The 22,192-nt window shown below is 35.5% G+C and overlaps 1 protein-coding gene across 1 annotated transcript in view; it reads right to left on the bottom strand.

Annotated features, from left to right (window-relative positions):
* The window catches only part of LOC126827217 (potassium voltage-gated channel protein Shal), an 84,580-nt gene that overhangs the window by 14,583 nt on the left and 47,805 nt on the right, over positions 1-22,192 (bottom strand). The window contains exons 3-4 of the mRNA XM_050556456.2: positions 3,473-3,635; positions 252-440 (exon numbers count right to left, since the gene is read on the bottom strand). Of these exons, the coding sequence (XP_050412413.1) occupies positions 252-440; positions 3,473-3,635 (352 nt within the window). The remainder of the gene's footprint in view (positions 1-251; positions 441-3,472; positions 3,636-22,192) is intronic.

Below are 22,192 nucleotides of genomic sequence, written 5' to 3'. Positions count from 1 at the left end.
AGATTCGGGATCTACGCACAAAAATGGTCTAGAAAAACTTGGTCTCATAAATTCACAGCTCTGGTGGCGATCCCCCACCACACCCCCTTGCAGCCACCAAACTAATTTGGTTAAAAACAGTTACCAAAGTCGGAAACGCATATTGGACTTGCACAAAGTTCCGTGTTAAGTATGAACATATAATAGTTGAGTACATGTTTTAGAATTCTAGATCATTAAATAGTATGTATGCATTCAATATGAAGACTTACTGTAGTTTTTTCCAAACAGCTTAACAGATGATGATGTTGCATCTCAAATATATCCTGTTCTTTAAAACTATCGTCTAATTCTATCCCCTGTTGTTGAGCTATCAGAACTTCCTCTGCACGTTTTTTACTATTTAAGAAAGCAGCCCCACTGGCATTTTTCGCCCATCGGATACGAGCTAACCTGGCTTTCTGTAAGATAGAAAGAAATAAAAAAGAAGATTAATACATGTACTTATATTAATTTTGACAAAGTGTCTGTGACCATTTACTATAGAAAACATACTATATCCGTTTTGTAATTCTTAATGTGCTGTTGCTTTTATACTCATGACCAATAAACTTCGTACGACCATTTTGTAGTAGCATACATATTACGGGATGACCGAACCCGTGTCGCCATTTGACTAGGTACTCAGCTTGGCTTGTTACCATGTGTAAGTCACCAATGACGGAACCCGTGTCGCCGTTTGACTAGGTATCCAGCTCGGCTCGATATCGTGTGCACGGGACTCAACAATCGACATACGTCGATAAATTTCGATATTTTCTAGCTTTGTTGAATTTTTTCTCAGATAGCATGCACACTAGGGTTAACAGATATGGTAGGATACTCTATTTTCCACTGAGCTTTAGGACAGGACAATGGTCGCGTGATGAGCATTTCATTATAAACACTCTTTGACCACGGAATAGTTCAATGTGAACGACTGTTTGAAATAAGTTAGATATCGACCAACTATTGAAGGAAATCCGGATACATATGCTTTGTCTATACAGGCTAATTATTCATGTCAATTTACGTATGTTGATAGAGATATAAGCCTTCTGATTATCTGGGTATTGTATAGAGCGGCAACTCCAGCGAAATAGGACCAGATACGTATCTATTTGATTCCTTGTTTTCATGTGGAACCTTATTCATAACCGCCGAGAATCGATTTACCAAGTTGCAGCAAATCTGGAAGGTGGGAAAGTAGAGGGATACTGTGATGATACAGACAAACACTATTTCTTGACGTGGTATAGCTGGAGGATAACCAATGTTTCCCTTTTATACCGGGAGCCCAGGTGGCCAACCTAGCTGAAAAGTGTACCAATTTTTTCCTATATGTTATCAATGCATGTATATCTGGTATCATCAGAATCTAAGTCTGCTGGGTTTCTGGTGGTGGGTGTGGTATTCCACGCCCAAAATGCCATGTGCCCCAACTAGGCTAGATTAGCTCAAAGGTGTACCACATGAAAATCATACAGCAGTGTACCGTACATCTTCAGGTGTTACAAAAACACTCTAACAGACATGTCTAGTGGTGAGTTACCCCTGACAGAGCTATGTAATTATCAGACATTTGTAGTGGTAGAGTATCCCTGACAAGATTTTTCTAATTTCCAGACCGCAGCTAGGCTAGATTAGCTGAAATCTGTACCCCCTAAAACAGCTTTGGAGTTGTTCAGTACCACCACAGGAATCATGAATGACCACTGCCAGACAGTTTGTGCGGTGGGTTACCCCTAATAGACACGCCCAAAAATGCCACGCCCCCAACTAGGCTAGATTAGCGGGCACTGTTCCCGTGTTCTAAAAAATTAAATTTTTAACCAGGATGCGTAGAATACTAATACCTATCACGTATAGAAGAGGCGATAAACTGCGGTTACAGGAAATTGATTTTTTGGCATAAAAAGTTTTATGGGGCTAACAATGCGTTTTTGAAAAAAAATTGTTCCTGAAACCACAGAGTATCGTCTCTTCTATACGTGCTATGTATTGGACCACGGGAACAGTGCCGGTTAATCTATCGTAGTGGGGGGGGGGGGGGCATTTTGGGCGTGTCTGTTAGGGGTAACCCACCGCACAAACTGTCTGGCAGTGGTCATTCATGATTCCTGTAGTGGTACTGAACAACTCCAAAGCTGTTTTAGGTGGTACAGATTTCAGCTAATCTTACCTAACTGCGGTCTGGAAATTAGAAAACTCTTGTCAGGGATACTCTACCACTACAAATGTCTGACAGTTACATAGCTCTGTCAGGGGTAACCCACCACTAGAAATGTCTGTTAGAGTGTTTTTGTAACACCTGAAAATGTACTGTACACTACTGTACGATTTTCATGTGGTACACTTTTGAGCTAATCTAGCCTAGTTTGGGGCTTGGCATTTTGGGCGTGGAATACCACACCCTGCACCACCAGAAACCCGGCAGACTTACATTCTGATGATACCAGATATACATGCATTGATACCATATAGGAGAAAATTGGTACACTTTTCATCTAGGTTAACCCCCTGGGCTCCCGCTCTATTTGTATATTATAATATGGTTTTAATAGCTTTTACTTCTATTTTACTTAAATTGCTTTTCTTTACTGAAAAGGGGTTTGCGGTAGTCGAGTTGTTGGGCACTGGCCTATCTTCCAGAATATAGTAAACTATTTCTTTTTTTTTATCAAAATGAAAGAAAACGCACAGTTGATTTTTTTTTTAGGTTTTGTACACGTCATTATTAATTGAGTCAAGCAGATAACAGTAAAAAAAGAGACAAAACAATTGAAAACTATTTAGAAGTTTTTAATTAATTTTTAACTTAATATTTTAAATTTGCCATCTAACAAAGCAGTAAGGTGCCACGGTGGCTAAGTGGGTAAGACGCATTCTCGCTAGCCTGGAGGTCGCATGTTCGATCCCTGCATTGGCCGAGAAAGTTCATCGAAATTTTCGACGTGGATTCGCCTTGTCAGTGGTGCAGGACAGAGGGCCTGACAAAGACAGCTGTCTATTCGTTCGGATAGTACGAAAAACCGAGGTTCCGTGTACACATTGGCGTGCACGTAAAAGATCCATTGGCAGCTGGAATTCTATATAAGAGTGGGCTATAGTGCCGCTGCCTGGGCAAAATTTCTCTCATAGCACATTGTATAGCAGAACAGTAGGACGTTAAACCCCATTTCATTTTCATTTAAACAAAGCAGAAATTATATGATGTCCCCTTCTCATGATACACTAAGCTCGTGCTTATGTTGCTTAATGTTCAATCCAGCCCTGGTTGACTAGACAATAAACCGTATTACAATAAGTTGCTGAAGGACAAATGGATGCACGAGATCACACTATGAACTAAAATCCATTGCTTTTAAGAGTTACCGCCCTTTAACTACACGTAAACTATCAACCCAATCGCCATCGTAAGTTAATACAAATGAACTAAAACACATAGGTTTACCTTTTGAGCTTTGCGTTTGTCGGCTCGTTGGTTTTGATGGTAAATTCTACTAAAGTTGGACACAATAACGGGTACCGGAAGAGCTATTACTAATACACCACTAAGGGAACAAACGCCCCCGACTATTTTTCCTGTAATTGTTTTAGGTACAATATCACCATAACTGAAATAGATAAATAATAAAGATATTGAATATCAAATTATTGAACTTAAATGTTTGTCTACAATATAGACAGAAACTAGTTGCGCGGAAAATAATTTAATTCATATGCTTGCATAAGTAATTGACAAGTTCAGTGAACTAGTTTATGGACAACATCCCTATCAGATAAATTTACTTTATAAAGATATCAATAATATAAATTTATATGGTAATAAATTACGGTTATTGACACGTTGAAAACTGTTGATACTGGTAAATAAAATGTAATACTTAAAAGGGTTATTCTGTTTACATGTTCGTCATTGTTGATTAGTGATATGCTTAATTTTCATTTAGTAATGCGTGATGTCTACGGTATAAATGTGAATTATGCATTTGCCTTTTATCGTTGATTAGTAAAATATTCTTAATTCTCATTTAGTAATGTGTCATATATGGTATAAATGTGAATTATGCATTTGCCTTAAAATATATAAAATGTTAATAAATAAAGAGGGTTGCGTCCTTAAATCCAGGGGTCATTTACACCATGCAAACGTTCAGTAATCCGACTCGACTGTTTCCATCATGGCATTTATACCATGCAAGCGTTCAGTAACCGACTCAGCTATTTCCATGATGTGAATCAATCTAGTCTTGGTGTATTTCACAGATATATGTAGTTCACTGTAGGTGTGTGTGTCCTTTCATATATTAATAGTTTCATTTAAACTGTAATTGCGATATTTGTGACCCCAAACGCCAAGACAGGATATGCTTAGACATTTGGATAAAACAGGTATTAGACTGGTTAAGGTGTATTTGACGTGTTGTGTGGCTAGAACACGAGTATGTCACATTTGTATTTTGAAGTTTACAATCGCTTAATCGTGTAAAATAGAACTTTATTTATTTGGATTGATAATTTTATATTCAGGTTGTAACTACCTATATTGTATTTATATTCTGTCTATGCAGGGCCGTAGAATAATTTATTGATTTTTTTTTTTCTTTTGCGTTACAAAGGGAACAACGAAACGTTTTATTTATTACTTGCCCCTACTACCCAACACGCCCCTCTTGACTATTATTGGAGATTAACTATTTATCTTTGACTTATTTTGCATCTAAAATACATCTGGTACATTTCCCAAATATCTGTAATTTTCATTTCATCCAACAAACGAAACAACAGTCTAAAATCTCTAATTATCGTTATTTGAGAAATACGCCAAAGCTCACGTTATTTCGTTTGTTTTCTGTAATTAGTATTAATGAGTAGTATGTACACAGTAAGTTGTATTTGTTCTGCATCCTCCGCTGATAATTGATTGAAACTGATGCAAACCCAGGGTTGCGTTCATCATTTCGCCATAGTGTGCATGGATATTCTGAGTTTTATTATACTGTTATGGTTCCATTAATAATTAAGAGTATATAAATAGAAACAATCGTTTTATTCGTGTAGTAGTTTCGTAGACGCATGGGGTATTTAAAAAAATCATAGCGTAAAAGTAAAGGACGCATTGACCTTCAGTAATGCAATGTTATATGGTTGTTACATATTATATTAGACTAAACCAATTTAAATTTAGTTCTTCGAGGGTCTTGACCAATAAATAACCCAATCAACTTTTATGTGTGATGTTCTGTCAAATGTTCAAAACTGGAATATTTGGAAGTAAAAACTTTAGAGAAGAGTAACTAAGTATTTTTTTGTTTTTGAATGGTTTTATGTTTTTTCCCGAAGAAAAGAAATTCAACTTGGTTTGGCCTTACACTACGATCATGTGACAGTTTGAAAGCACAGGACAATCTTTTAAGTATTTAATACAGATTTGATCATGACATTTGATACTGTTTTCCTTATCATCATTCAGTAATATTGACAGGTATGAAAAAAGGTCTTTCAGCGAACATTTCGAAATACCCGCACGTTACAAAAACCATTATAGTCTCGTGAAAGGTTTAAATTGACCTTCAGAAGCTTGGCTCTAATTCATCAAAATTTCTTCACACCAAACATATTCTCGCCTTTTGAATAATCGATCGCTTAGCACCACCTCAGGTTGAGTTAATGACAAGACGTGCGAAACAACCTTCAAAAATTCCCATGCCAGTAGAAAAGATGATGCCTGAAGCTGTTGACTAAAATGTAACGCTTAAACACCAGATTGATTTCCTACCGCGTACACCAACGGCTGAGAGACACTAAAGGTTTCACAGCAGCACAAAACCAAGCACTATAGATCCCATTAGCAAAAAGTATCGAAACAGTGCATATCAGATAAGATTTCTTTTTATAGAAATCCCGAATAAATGTCACCGACATCTTTTCAATTAAATAGGGGATCACGTGGCTAAATGGGTAAGACGCTGGCTCGCTAGCCTGGAGGTCGGGTGGTCGATCCCTAGGCATTGGCCAAGAAAGTTCATCCAGATTTTCCGGCGTGGTTTCCCCTTGTCAGTGATGCAGGATGGAGGGCCTGACGAGGACAGCTGTCTAGTCGTTCGGATGGCACGAAGAACCGAGGTCCCGTGTACACATTGGCGTGCACGTAAAAGATCCCTTGGCAGTTGGAATTCGATATATGAGTAGGCCATAACGCCGCTGTCCGGGCAAAATTTCCCTCATAGCACACTGTATGGCATATGCCCGTCTTCATTAGCCCAGGTTAGGAGCAGAACAGTAGGACGTTAAAGCCTATTTCATTTTATTTCATTTCATTTCAAGGGTCTTATCTTATTATGTATTTAGGATGGATCGGAAGTTTACAAAGATATATGCATTTTTAAGATATTATTTGAAATAAAACAAAATAATCTACATTTTTACAGAATATTAATACATATTCTATCTTGCTTATTTCATTCGCTCAAGAGTTTGAAAAATTCAGTCAGTTCTCATCTTGATCTCACTCATCAGATCGACGTGAACAAGTCGCTGAAGGCCAGCGTGTTAATTGTGGCATAGGCCACAAGGTCAAAGGTGAGAGTGAAGGAGTTTGTTTGTCGAAGTAATCAATGTGTAGTTAATGTTATACCCACTCATCTTAACAGAACCAAGTTAATTAAACGGAATAACGATCCCCAACATCTTTAAACTATCATATTTAATTTCCCACAATACACCTCGTTGGTGATATCCGGTTTCAGCAGAGATGGCTGACATGGCATGGGATAATTTATAGCCGTGTAATCCGAACTAATCTCAGTAATCGGCTTGATTTGTGTTGACTAAGCCAACTAAGACCGAATAAAGTTCAAAAATTGATCATGTTAATCTAATATTAGTTAATGAACAACAAATGAACTACTGATATAAATCTTGTAGAAAACGATTGTTTTCCTGGCTCTTATCTTTGCCTTTCTAGAAATAGCGTAAGTGCTGGTTTATAACAAATTTGGAGTGGTCAGTTTAGTGCTTAGTCAACAAAGCTGACTTCGGTATTTTAAATGATGACGAACATAAATCATTGTAATTCCGTTTGAAGCAAACATGTTGCACTCAAGAATCATTATGTACACGCTAAATCTTCCTATTGCAGGTCTTTTTTCTGGCTTCATATGTTATATGAATTACAAATTAAACAATACATTTCTAATTTGGTTTCGGGATTAAATAAATTACATATAGGATCATGCCATGCTTTATTTAATACAATCTTCGTCGTTACAGACATTTAAAGAAGAAGATCTGTTTAAGCTATTTCATTAGCTAAAAATATTACAGGAATTAAAATTTCAACCAAAGAAGTACAGCCAGTGGTGGACTGGGTCTGAAAATATTGGTTGCCAGAAGACAAAAAGGGCACACCCACCAAACAAATCTATCATTTGATTTTTAAAATGAATAAATTAAATTTTCAAAAAATATGTAAGTGGAAACAAAAAGATGTAATTAGAATTTTCATGCTAATATTTTTTTCTAATATTTATATATTTTTTGATAATTTATATTTTAAATATATATATTGTCTAATGTCAAGGGGGGGGGCACTTCCTCGGGGGCCCACTTGCCATTGGGCAAGCTGACAACCTGGCCAGTCCGCCACTGAGTACAGCTAATATTCTTCTAGTTTAACCAAACGCTTACAATCTGATTGCGAATCTGAGTTTTGTTTAATCGAATGTCCATATATCTACAAAAGCTTGACGAGGCGTCCTGAACGTCTGTCAGGTCCGAAGTCAAAAAACGTTAGTACATCTTTTTTGCCATTCAAGAGATGAAATAGGGTTTAACGTTTTACATTTCTGCACAAACCGGGCTCATGCCTCATGAAGATGGGAATACGCCATGGTTTGTGCTATGGGAGAAATTTTGCACTAACAGATGAAATACAGTCTACCCTTGGTTCCATTACCATTTTAACATGCTGCAAATGATAAACATAGGACCTCGGACTTTTCGTCATGTGAATCCCGAGGAACTTACTCTGTCAACATCGGGATCAAAGCCGGGACCCCACAGTGCTCACCTCGCCATCGTGGTTTGCTCTATTCAAGAGATTTCATTCTTACATTTCAATGCATTTAAATTATATAACAAAATTAACTCAACTGCCGTGCCCACTATTCTCTCCTTATACAATGCTCGTGTCTAACCAGGAAGAAATTAAGATGTACGTTTTTCACCGAGATTGAAAAATCTATGAATATCGGAAGCGTAGGAGACGCTGAATTTACAAACAGGAAAACGAAATCGAAGCAGTGGCAATCAACACCTTATGGACATCCTCCTCAAGGGTTCCAGAAATGGTATGAAATTACTAGATACGTGTATTTGGAATGAAATATATACTTCCATAAAGAAAAGTCAGTGTTGAAATTGCGTAGTTCCGTATTTATGGTATGGTAGTCAGTATCACGTTCTCTGCTCATAATTTTATATTCAATTAATTAAAAATCTAAAAATTATTTATAAATTATATTGGACTATTCAAACTCTGAACGTCATTTTCTCGGTTTCCGGTTTTTGTGGACGGGCCTACAGATTGTTGTACGGGCCTACAGAATATTATGTGTTTTAAAAGGCAGGCTAATATTATCCAATTCTTCTACTGGTTTAAGAAAACCACTCTTATTTTGAAACGTTATCTCTTTATCTGTAATCCTTGTGAGGACAGGGGGCCTGGCAAGGGACAACGTATAATCGTTCGGATGGGACGAAAACCGTGGTCCCTTGTACACATTGGCGTGCACGTAAAAGAACCCATAACAGTTTTGGAATTCGATATAATAGTAGGCCCTAGTGCTGCTGTCCGGGCAAAATTTCCCCTGTGTGGCGTATGACCGTCTTCATTAGCCCAGTACCACGTTAAACCCCATTTCATTTCACTTTATCTGTAAACAAACTGAAAATGATAAACTATCAGAGTGATTGGTATAAAAATAACGTTTACTACATGTGTGAAATAATGTTTAAACTGGAGTAAAGAAAGTTTTCAGTGTGTCTAGACCAGCTTTTGTGATCATGAATTTCCTCACCATCGGAAGTTTCATAACAACATCAATAGTTTCGGACAAACTGACGGGCATCCAGTGTAATTTACTGTTAAGATATTCAATTTGTACACATCTTGGTTGTACACACCGTGCCTATGAAATAATGCTTTCCAGTGCGATATATAATCACACCAACATAAATAACGGACGACCGAATGGCGCCTTTGAAGCGGCATAAGGGTTGGTTAATTCTTCATTTATCTTCAAGTTATCCATTCGGGTAACTTTAATCACGAACCTTAATTATACCAGACACATACAACTAGACCATAAACATGGCGGCTCATAGGTCACGTCCAAAATCAATGTCTTTTATGCTGTTCAATTCATGTAACATTTTGTAATTACTCCCACATGAGAACACAAGCACCAAGGCGTTCGACAGAATCGAACAAACCTCCGTGAAGAAGAATGATGTAAAAAACTTGAATTTCATTTAGTTTAGAGGAAGACGGATATAGTCACCAGATAATTTTATGCTGTTCAAAACCATCATGGCCACTCTATTCGTCTGTTGTGTGTTATTTAGTTAATAAACCACATTCATTAGGTAGAATTGACAAAAATTGACGAAAAGTGATAATCTTGTTCGTTCGCTCGTTCCTGGGACTTAACGTCCGCTTCCTGCACCTAGGCTGATATCGCAAACAAGTCATTATCTCGAAGATGTTTCTGACTTACATTGATTCAAATCACCGAAATCCTACTGAAGAGGTTGCCCTATATTTCTGGCCAAAGAATGTCTTTTTATTTGAATTTATAATATTACCATTTACCGTTACAAGTTTTCTGGAACCATAATAACCCCAAAACGAACAATATCATAATATCTCAGTATTAATAATACATCTATTTCATAATTAAAATGAAAATGTCGATTACTTAATCAGTAGACTTGATCTACAGGCATTTTTTAATTACTTTACATACCAATACAAACATGATCGACATGATGACATTTCTGTACATAATTAGACCAAAGGCAGAATAAATACATATTATTGATATTTTCAGGTACGATGACTCAATGGTGTTTTTTTTTATAGGTTTTTAATTTCACTGATGAAGTATTTATCTTTCTAGTCTACCTGTTCTGGATGAACAAAGGTTATAGTATGTGTTATCCAGACAAGTAACCTCTTCTATATACAATATAATACCTGAATCGATGAAGAGCCATTATAGGTTGACATTTTCTACTATTGAATTGTACAATATCGATACTAATATCTGTGTCTGCTCAGTCACCATGTTGCCATATTCTTATAGATCCAATCGAGTGTTCCGGATTTCCGATTTTGTCAGCAATCTGTTAGCAGAGGTTTATTCTACTTAATACCTTTATCATGTCGTTGCGCCTCCTTTGTTTTTATTTTGCCGCTGATTAACACCCAGACCGCATGGGTCATCCTTTTTGCAATCTAAATAGACATCGATATTTAGTTGGTAGGACAAACGAGACTACGGGAACAAACACTGCCCTATAACACAAGAACTGGAAAACAAAGACTTAGTCAACAAAAGCTATAGTGATGCACCAATGCTTTCCAAAATGCGGCGAGTAGAGAGAATTTCCTGTAGATGAGACCTAGTTAAGCGAATCAATTGTGATCAACCTAGTTCATATTAGCCGGATATTATCTATACAATGATATATCGATTAATATCAAACGATCGAAACTACGATATAGAACATTAAACTATGCTTAAGATCTATCTAAATGAATTATCTGTCATCTTATTGTGGTCAACATTGATTACTGATGATTGATGCATGCAGATCACATTTATCATTATTGATTCTATAAAGCAAAAAGGTAATGGACGTCAGTTTACAAAAAAGAGTAATTTTCTCGTCCCTAGTTGGTAGTCAACGCGAATAATGTTGCCCATCATGGGGTCACACGAAACATGTACTCGGGTATACTTTAGGTGGACTACTTGAATAACAGAATTAAATACCTGTATAAAAGACAGCAGCGCTTTTAAATATTTATTTTCATTATCATTATGAACTGATAGGGAATGAATTAAAGTAATGTCTTAAACAATACAAAGACAGATGAATACATACGATTCCCCAAAGTTTAGAAAAAACTATCGTTATTTAAACAAGGCAAGTCTTTAACACAGTATCATCCACAGTCTTCGACATTGCAAACACGACTTATTGGTCAGTTTAAACCAACATTCATGTTGTTATCTTACCGTGAAAAGATTGGCTTCTAATATCCAATATTTAAGACAATAAAAATGTTAAAATTTGCACACAAATCGCGTGCCAGAATGCTTTCGAGCGCTATTTGTAATGTATGCGACTCGATGAACGAGGCTAAACATATCCCGCAAGGGAATAATTCCGGTGTAGACTAGAATAACCAGACATCAAAGACTGCCATTCAATTAGAACTCTTCGTGCATTTCACCGAACATAGCTGATTAGAAATTATAGTAAAAACAGAAACAGTTGAATTTAAATCAGTTTATATACATTCATATTACATTATCAGGTGCACTGCACCCGTTTTTCGTCCAGTTCTAGGTGCCAAAGAATAGCGATTTAGCTCCTTTAAACCTAACAATTGGCATTATTGGTACAGACGCAGAATACAGTAGGATGGAATTAGATGGTTTACGACAAAGTAAGTTACAAAAACTTGGCGTTGACATAAACGAAGAGATGTGTGGTGTTGATAACAAGTAGGTAATTTAAACAATATAGTCATCAAATAATTACTACCAATGTGTAAGTACAATATTTATTCAAGATTCTTGTGAATATTTTTTCTATAGTATATATTGTAAAGTAGATGTTGTATGTTATGTTTATACAGTACGATTTTGTAATTAACATGTTTATTCTAACATTAACCAGCACTGGGAGTGAGTATATGGTTGCTTCAAAGATCCATATACATATAAATGATTTCTTTCACATTTGACGTTAGTTTTGCAAGTTTTCGCTTAAAACTACCTGACACTATTGCCTACAAATAGTACGAAGGATTTAGACTGTTGGTGTTAACTGCGGTATCACCTTAGGTGAAATTGGTCGTAAAGCTTGGATAAACTGAACTAGACTGCTGACAATCCTTAGTATTCTGCATATGTATATTTATGTCCAATATTTATTCAAAACAGAGTTGGAAGCATGACTCGATGATAACATGCTTCGTTCGAATAGAACATGCTTTTGGAAGTGTGTTGAATCGTTTAACATCTTAAACCGTTCTGGTTTATAACATTGGTCCTGGAGTCCTACACCTCACATCAAATTATCGAAGCGGGATAATGTGGAAGCCATGTTGAAATTTGTTTCCGGTAACACCATTGCTGTACTGGTGCCTATATCTTGTAGTTTTATCCACAGTTGGGAAAACATTGAATTAAATGAAATGAAATGGGGATTAATGTCCTACTTGAAAGTTACACTAGAGATAAATCACTCTAACATTTCTTTTAGCCTAATCCATTGTCTTAAGTCTTTAGTTGATTAAAGTCATGATATCAGTAAAGTCCATAACAAGATCAAGAAATAATGTCCAAGATAAGAACTAAAGTAAGACAAACGAACCCGAAGACATGGTTAGTGAAATTCTTGCTACAATAACAAACACTCTGTGATGTATTATCATATACATATAATTTAAATATATGTTAGCCTTATAGAACCAACAAACCCAATTATTATTGTATTTTGTTTATTGATATGATTCCAGGTTTATATAAGTATAGTTCCTTTCGATATTTTTAGACCATTAGAAAAGGGTAAGAGATACAAATGCTAAAATAACTGATATTAATATAAACAAAAAAATAGAAATGATAAAAATTATCGCTGCGACGCATCAGTTATGTGCGCATGGAATTCACTATTCCATCGTCAAAATATATACGTTTTAATCGATACACTTAAAGCCGAGTGGATTTTATGGCTTGGTTTAGCTCGCAGTGATTTAAAGAACCGAGCGTTCCATTTATTTTCGATTGTACGTTTAAAAGAACACGAAAACAAAAACAAAAGTGTTAAGACTAAATCAAATCTGAATGTTTAGCCGAACATTAAGCGTCTTGATAATCAAGATAATATCCAAACTGGCTGTTCAAAAAAGACTGATTACCCTTCAAGCGATTTACGTAATGGAAGCAAAATGTCTGTGAAGTTGTTGGCCAAGACTTGCTGATATTGTTTTGTCTGGCTACAGGGGGTAGATATGATGTATATTAAATCTCAGGGTTTGTCTAATACGTACCAGGATTTATTTGATAATATGCACCAGGAGAGGAAGGATGTGATTATAAAGAGAATGGTTGTAGCATGTTTATACATATTTTCTTTCATGCCTGCCATCGTTATATAATAATCAGATCTTTATCTTATAATCAAAATCTCTTTCCCATCAATATGTATTCACATGATTTTAACATCTTCATGTTTACAGTTTCATATGCTAGGTTTGGAATTCTGCCCGTGGCTCACGGATGCTGGATCGAGGCTGGAAACATATGGAACATCCCCAGGACAAATGTTGTATCATTTCAGACGAAACAATAAATAATGTTCATACTTTAATCGTGATTGCACAATATTTGGTACGTACGAATATCTCTTTGAAATCAGGAAATAACATCGCTAACACATCACTGTACTGATGTTTTTAAATCATCAGGCTGATGACGTGACTCATGTCTGCGATATTACCTTGATGGAAGCGGACGAAGTCCCACAACCATGGCCAAAACCAGGCAGGGTATTTTTATTCTTTCTAGAACACCTGATACCACTTCTCTTTTGAAAAATTCCCAAAGGTAACTCATATTAGTTGTGCTTTTGTATTGGACAATGTATTGAACTAATGAGTATGAATTATTACAATTTTCAATACCCAAACCCCACAAGACATTTTCTTAATTCCCTTTGTGTTGTGTATGTTAATATTCGTTTATGATGTGATTGGCTTAGAATAATAAATCTGTGATTAATCCTTACTGATATATATCTATCTATTCGTCTCTTTACCTAGTCGTAAGTCGTAATCCCATCTTCATTCATTGACTGACCAATGGCTTTATAATAAGGCTTAAGTATAAAATAATGGTGTAACTAATCTGTTGGAGATATCATCAGATTGTCATCAATGAAGTTCTTGATGTATTCTATCTCCGGGCGTAATTAGAACTAACGAACTACGGTGCTTTTTTTTACTGAAAGTAGTCTGAGAATATATAGTGCGATCAGGATTCTGAACGATATTTGTGACCCCTTCGTTAATTATCATTATATTGTATGAGTATTGTGTTAAAATGCATTTGGACAAAAAAATCGATGCTTTCAAGATTTTAGCTTCTGGTTTTTGCGTGAATTAATGGCACTAATTTTTGTCCAAAGGCAGTAATGATAATGGATAGAAAGGGACAGGGTGTCAGTTAATATAATAATTATAGAAGAGAATTCATCAAAGGTTCTTCACTGCCAAAACATAAAGACGTCTACTAGTAATGATTGAGTGGATGAGTGAAGCTTATTGTCTCTAGATGTCAGTCAAAGTCTTTCAGTCGACCAGATTGGGATGTTTTAATATATGATGATTTGTCTCTAATAGGATTAGTTCTCTCCGTTCTATCGATCACACTGTGGACCATTGCCCGATAACACGGCTTCACAAATACTCACATTTACATATATAGCAAGTCACTGACACCGATATCTATACAACTGTATAATGTATGTATATTGGACAACGTATGTTGCAATTCTGACCGATGTTCGGACATGGCAACATAATTTTTTTTTAAAATCATATTGTGGGCTGACTGAACGTTTACCATAAATGACGAAGAAGAAATGCAGTCATCACCGCCGTCTTAACTCAAGGGCACCCTGAGCAGTTGCCCGGGATCCCACGAGAATAAGGACCTCATGGTAATCTATGTATGTTCCGACTTGCTATTGGAATATTGATTTTGTTGGAAGTACCAATACGATACATAATTTGTTTAATTTTATCGACCATTTACATTTTTATTCCTGTGAGTGTTAGTGTAGACAGAAGCCCCAGTGTAATGCTTTGCCCGGAACGCCTATAATGCTGTTATGACGGTCCTGGCGGTCATATAGAAGATTCACCAATTTATGCAGAAAAAAACCCCTCGATCCCAGACGTTGTTCTATAATGGTCCGTGTAATACAGCAACAAACCTGGACGATTGACGGTACTATTTATAACGCGTAGGTTGTCATGTTTTTCTTTACGTCTGTCCCATCCTGACAAACTAGGCTTTCTAAGCAGACAGATTCTGTTGACAGTGAAATTGCTAAGACAAGCTTGTGTTATTTACTTTACAGACTTTGAATGGTTTTACGGTTTTCAACGAGTTATTGTTAATGGGTATTATGAATCCGTGTCAACCATCACCCGTTCAAAATCTATTCATTCCATCCCTTAAGTCTCACAATAATGGACATATTAATAGTGACTGATGTCATGCACGAAGCTGGGTATTCTGACTTTCTGGAACACCATATTCACGACATGACAAATTTACAGCCTTCAAGTTCACACCCTATTACAAAAAGATTTTATATTTATGGTCTGTAAAACTGATTGCCCTTCGGAATAAATGATACTCATGGTTGGTTGGATAAAACAACCGTTTTATGTTAATACTGCAGACTGTACTGAAGATTGTCTACCGCTCATTCGGCATAAAATATACTTATTTAGTATACAATAACAACGAATCTAATGCAGTACAGACGACAAGAACAAACATGTAACGAGAAAGAGAATAACAAAAGGTGAACATATAAACACTAGCTAGATGAGAATGAGATTTTGTTTTTTATAATTACCATTCTAAAGTTAGGCTGACATTTTGTAGACACGATGATTATACTTGCAGCTAGAAAATCAATTAAAGTGTAAATGTGAACGCATATTTCATATATAAAGACAATAGGAAAACTTGTAGCATAAACACCTGCATCTTGTAACTGTCGATTTCCTCACCTACATGTAATAACCAATAAATATCACAGCAAATGACGGTATATTATCCTATAGCCAGTAAAGTAAGGAAGGGGGTCGTATTTATCTTAGAGAAGTCGGCGGAAATTTTAGTCCACAACATAGGTGATTAGTGGATTGTTTTTCATGGATTGTCCCATCGCATTTTATATTGGTTGATAAAGACAGAGAAGCCTAGTCGAAACGTTGCTCAGTAATAATGAGTAATTAATTATATTCCATAGCATTGTGACCTCTGCACAGCCAATGTTTTAAAAAAAGATAAGATGGATCAAGTACACTTAATGTTATACCGGATATGATATGCTGGTTGACATTTTACTCCAGCATTAATAATTTATATTAACATCTCATTGTAACAAGCAAAATGGTGGGCTGCTTAGAAAATAAGATCTTAAATAAAGATCACATTACCACCCAAGAAAAGAATTAAATAATTAAATAGATGAATTATTTGGGTCCACATATCTATTTCCTCTCTTAATTTGTGTTTTATATAGCACAGGTACCGCTAATAACTGACAAAAAAAACCTACAAGGGTTTAAAACCAGGCGATTTTTAATGATCAATAGTTGTCATTCGTGTTAAGTCCCTTTATAATTATATGAACTATTCTGAGTTAGTCAATGAAGTCATTCATTTATCTTACAGTCATACAGACAAACTAATAATAGTACATTACTATATCTAACCTACCTTTTCACCTCAAACTATTTTTAATGACACTATTTTAAGTCAAACTATTTTGATTCCATCACTATATTAATCAATATCATTACCAAACTATTTCCGGAAGCTCATTGTCGATGTTGGTTTCCCCCCACAGCAAAACACTTTTGTTTTTTCTTGTTTACTAATGTATTATACCAAAGCTTGTTTCGGTAAATCGAGCAATTCGGTCAAATAATCGACACATCTGTGACGTTTCCCCATATCCCAATGCAAGAGTGACGTAATATTTTATTAGAAAGGCAGAAGAATTAGCATCTGTCACTCTATATACGGGTTAACGAGACACACCGAGCATGACTTCATAGCCACCATCTTGGAATTGTGAGGTCATATCAAAGTCCGCCAATCGCAATTGTCCAAGGAAAAAAACAAGCATGTCAAGTTTCATGTCAATCGTATTTGAATTGGTGGAGCCTAAGGCCTTTCTTTCTCAAAACGTTTATCTCAAGAAGAAGAACAAAAAGATGAGCACATTTTAAGACACATTTTTACAGTTCCATAGCTTCTGTCTAAACATTTTTACAGTTCCATCGCTTCTTTCTATGCACCCTTTGAATTATTAACGTGTAATATAGAACGAGTTTTACTACGGTCGTACTATTTTGAAATAACTTATAAAGTTTTCAATAACTAAAGTGGATCGTACTATTTGAAACAACTACCTGTAATTAAAGGGGAGTACTAAAATGATCTTTTATCGGTGATTGTATCAAAGATAAAACAGAACTTATTAACAATGCATGCTTCTATTTCTATATATAGGTCATTGACAATCTTATTTTACTCATCTTTAGAGTTCAGTCCATTAAATGTATTTTTAATCCAGTGGGTATGTAGCTGACTCACTAACCTGGGATTTACAGCTTTTAGGCGTAGAAAGGAAACAGCGCCTAGCCGTTCGGATTGTACGAACATCGATGTCCAATGTACAAACTGGCGTGCCTGCAAAATAACTCTCGAAAGTTAGAATTCGATAAAGAGTGGGTGAAAACGGCGCTGTAAAGGCCACAATTTCCCTTACAAAACACTGCATGTTCACAGTCGTCATTAGTCCAATAGGTACAGAAAATAAGACATTAAACCACATTTCATTACATAATAAATTACTCTACTTATTTTGCTTCGATTATTTTGTCTTATAATAATATCGTTGATTTAGTTATTGACGTACAACCCAGTTAATAAATGACCTACAGTCCTATTTAATATAGAATACTTTATTAAAGTGGAACTTCAATATCTAGATCACAAAGATGAAGATTGGAATATTATGTGTTTTGTAGTCCTGGAAGGCCTACATGGGTGTAAGTAGGCGACATAAAGCATTAGCATATACAGTGTTTTTCAAAAATAAAATTACTTAGATGAGATGATCAACCTTTGGAAAAGACTAAAGATTAGATATTAAATTAAACTAGATCTATCTAGAGTAAAACAAATGCAGCGTCAATTAGAACGTCATAACGAATTAAAAAATAGTATAGGTAATTGACAGTAATGACAGGAAAAATTCCAAGAAACAGACCAAGCGGCAGCAATTGACCTCTTGGGTATAGAACCCGATGAACAAATGATATTCTTTAATACACGGCCTAGGAAAGAAGATATATCTTTTAACTCATCTCTGTAATCTGGTCGTGTTTTTTAACCTTGATACCAGCACGGCTAGCCTTAATTCCATCTTTTTACATCTTCAACTCTCTTCTCTTTTCTTTTGTTATTTACAAATCTTTCTTCTACTTGCCGTAAAATAGAAGTTGGGATAAGAAAGAAATCTACCGTGGCATGATTTGCATGTCTGATTAAGGAAATGGTCGGCCTGCGTGAGTTTTTCTCCAGTAAAACCAAAGTCTTGATTTCCCGAAGGACTGGAATCAGATTTGCCCGCAGAGTAGAGAAGTAAAAAGGGTATAGAATATATTGGTGTTCTACTATACAAATGTCAATCAATAGGTTGCTCTATAATGAAATATTCAGACTAGTAAACGCGGAAAAAGAACAGAGGTAGCGATCACATTAATGGTGCTATTCCTCGGCGATTTTTATTCTCTAACTAAAGACAGTATTCCATGGAAAGAATTCTTAATTTCTTTCTATCGCCTGTAATTGACTGGTTACAAGTTAGCCGTGAACCGGGTTTGTAATTTGTCAAATTCAGACACATATCTACAGGGGTTTACAATGCTACAAAATCAAACAACAAAAACAACTTAACCCATGTTTTAATAGACTACCATTTGTATTTACCATTTACCATTTGTAGCATACCATTTGTTTACAATAACTTTTTAAAAAAAATCAGAAACAGACAGAACCATTTTCTGTTCTAATGAAACAAATCAAATAATTTAAAATCGAACGAATGTGATAAGTATATGAAAGAAAAAAAAGGTTTGTATTTCAGTGTACATGTACATAATATAAATTTTTAACAAATTGTACTAACTTGTGTGAGCATCATATCTGCATTTACCATGATGCAAATATATGATGATGTACTTGAATTTCTGAATAAGCGTTTTGCAAGAACAAAAATGAAGGATAACTAATCGGTATTGAAAAAAAAGAGGTTATTTTGCTATAGAATATCTGAAACGGCTTTCAATTAATACTCACAAACCCACACACTAATATCCGATAATACGTTTCATGACAATCTATTTCTGCCTACGGGCTTTATACATACAGCCACTAAAAGTGAGAAAAATCTTATTGAATTGACTACCACATGAACTAACTTGACCTACTATTTATTATTCATACAAAGATATAATTCATTCGAAGTGTGAGGAATAAAGAAGTATCTTGTCTGATTAAAGTTAATTTACAAATCAGAAAGGGGAGATTATTCTACATTGATTTTTATTGTCTCCTATTTGAATTATGATGTTATAATCTGTGTGATCAAGGCTATATTTTCTAATTCAAATATTTCAACCAGGACAACTGAATGAACGAGGTCTTTTTTTTATACAACTTGAGAAAGCTAGAAAGTTTCAAATGTACAGTTAATGGGTTAGGTCGGGTGAAATTCCGATTTCGGTAAAGTAGGAAATGCAATGAAATAGGGTTTAACGTCCTACTTTTCTGCTTGGCAAAGTAGGGAATGAGATTGAAACAAAAAAAAGAGCCACAAAGATCAAACGTTAAACACAATCTGCCAAGGGTCTTTTTACGTCTAAGTCAACGCGCACACGGGATTTCGGATTTACGTCTCATCCGAGCGACTAGATACTCTTCCTTGCCAGACCCTCCACCCTACATCACTGACAATGGGAAACCACGCTGGAAAATCCCGAGGCACTTTGTCGGCCATTAACTGAATTATTATAAGGAAGATCAGAGTGAACAAGTTGTAATGGAATTTATTGTGTTTTATATCGCGACGGGTATGAAATAAGATGAATATACTATCAGAAATGTTCTTTATCCGCATAATTACATTTACATTTACGTCATAGTCATGTCTCGGGAAGATATAAAACTGAAGATGCACAATTTTTGAAAACGTACACATATGTTTACTCTTTCTGGAACACCTGATACATCACCTAATTTCTTGAGGAAGTACAAACAGAAAACATTGGAAGCACTATAAACTATGGGTTTGAAGGGCGCATGGCTCTATTTTTCCTATACCTTGAAATAGATAAAAATGGTTCTAGAAGCCAAGCACACATTAATGTAATATGAATGTATGTAAAGTGATTTATATTCAATTTTTGAAAAAAAAAATAAATAAAAAAATATTGTAATAACTAACTAATTATGTTTGGTGAAATACGTGAACAGTTTAAATTGAACGACTGTCGTTTGCAATAAACGCCTGGTTAGTGCATTCTACACGTTTTTTAAATTATTGTTTTGTCGGTTGTGAATTAGCCTTCTACCATGTGTTGTAGGATACGTTTTTATTTGTTCACTACAAAATGGCTCCCGAAACCATAGTGTATACGACTCGTGTACTGATTATTAAATGTCATTTGTGTCTTAAATATTGGATATTAGGATCCTATAGTTTAATGGTAAGATAACAACATCAATATTGATTGAAATTGATCAATATTGAATTCTAATTCGTGAAAAACATTTACAGATAAGTTTGTGCTGTATTTTGATTATGGAAGTGAGAATGGGAGAGGTTCCTAGGTAATTTACACTATGTTACCAAAAATGAATTTGTAAGTATAGTGTGGAATAAAGATCCCGGGGAGTTCATTAACGAGAATATTTTCCGGTCGCATTTGAATAACGTATAATGGTTTCCACTAAACCTATAAGAAATCTCTAAATTGGAAAACCCAGTGGAGAAATCCGTTTATGTCCAATAGTATGGTCAATCGTTATTACCCTGCCTAATAACCACTGATGCTTCTTAAAGACTAAAATTGCCGATCACCATCAACACCACTTTCCTAAACTCTGGTCAATGTGCATTTGATCCCGGTTTGGCCTGATTTAGACGAAAATACCGCGGATCTACGACCAATCGATACGACTGATCAATAGCTATATTATGAACCAACATCTTATCAGCTACATTGCTTGCTAAGATCCAAACTGAACTAAATAAGACAAAATCGTTGCTTGCTTAAGACCAGCTTCTAGTGACCAAAGCCTCAGTTAGACCCTCATTAAATGCGTCTCTTCTCCGGGCAATCCGGAAACCGGTGTCTAGAATAGAATAAGTACCATTCATGTGTACTATTCCAGTCCTGTCGATTCGTCCATTTTTTTCGACGTTATTTGCCAAGTATAAAATGGTACATTTTAAAAGGATCAATATTGGTTTCCTATACACAATAAGTAATCAAGACATTCTCATTAGCATGATTTTGCAAAGCCGTTCCATTGTAAAACACGAATGCTAAACCTGATAATTATATTCCTAAAAGTGCAATGATTTAGCTTTTACAAAATGTGCATGTCTTCCGGTTGATTAGAGAACTATAAATGTTTTTATAAGTTGTTTCCAGCTGTTATTATTTTTTATACATTGTTGGAATATGGATATGTATTGATGGACCATCTTAACAGTAAAACAGCCAGCGGTTACATATATGTTTAAGTTGTTTGATAAAAGCCACAAAAATAAAAGCGGTCTGGCGCTTTAAAAAAATTATTGCATTCGATATCCATCCGCCAGTACAGTTAAGTTATAGTTATAAATCCAGATACCTCTGAGGCCATCTCTGAATTGAAATCAATTTTCTGTATTTGCAATGAAACAGGTCGTCATGAAACAAAATGACTTAATTACGTTGAAATGAAATGAAAACTATAGTGAATTTAAAAGAGTAATCGTAATAACT

The sequence above is a fragment of the Patella vulgata genome, chromosome 7 (assembly GCF_932274485.2).
Source record: "Patella vulgata chromosome 7, xgPatVulg1.2, whole genome shotgun sequence".
Taxonomy (NCBI): Eukaryota; Metazoa; Mollusca; class Gastropoda; family Patellidae; genus Patella; species Patella vulgata.
Note: the sequence above shows the minus strand (reverse complement) of the source record. Positions and strands in the feature narration are given on the sequence as shown.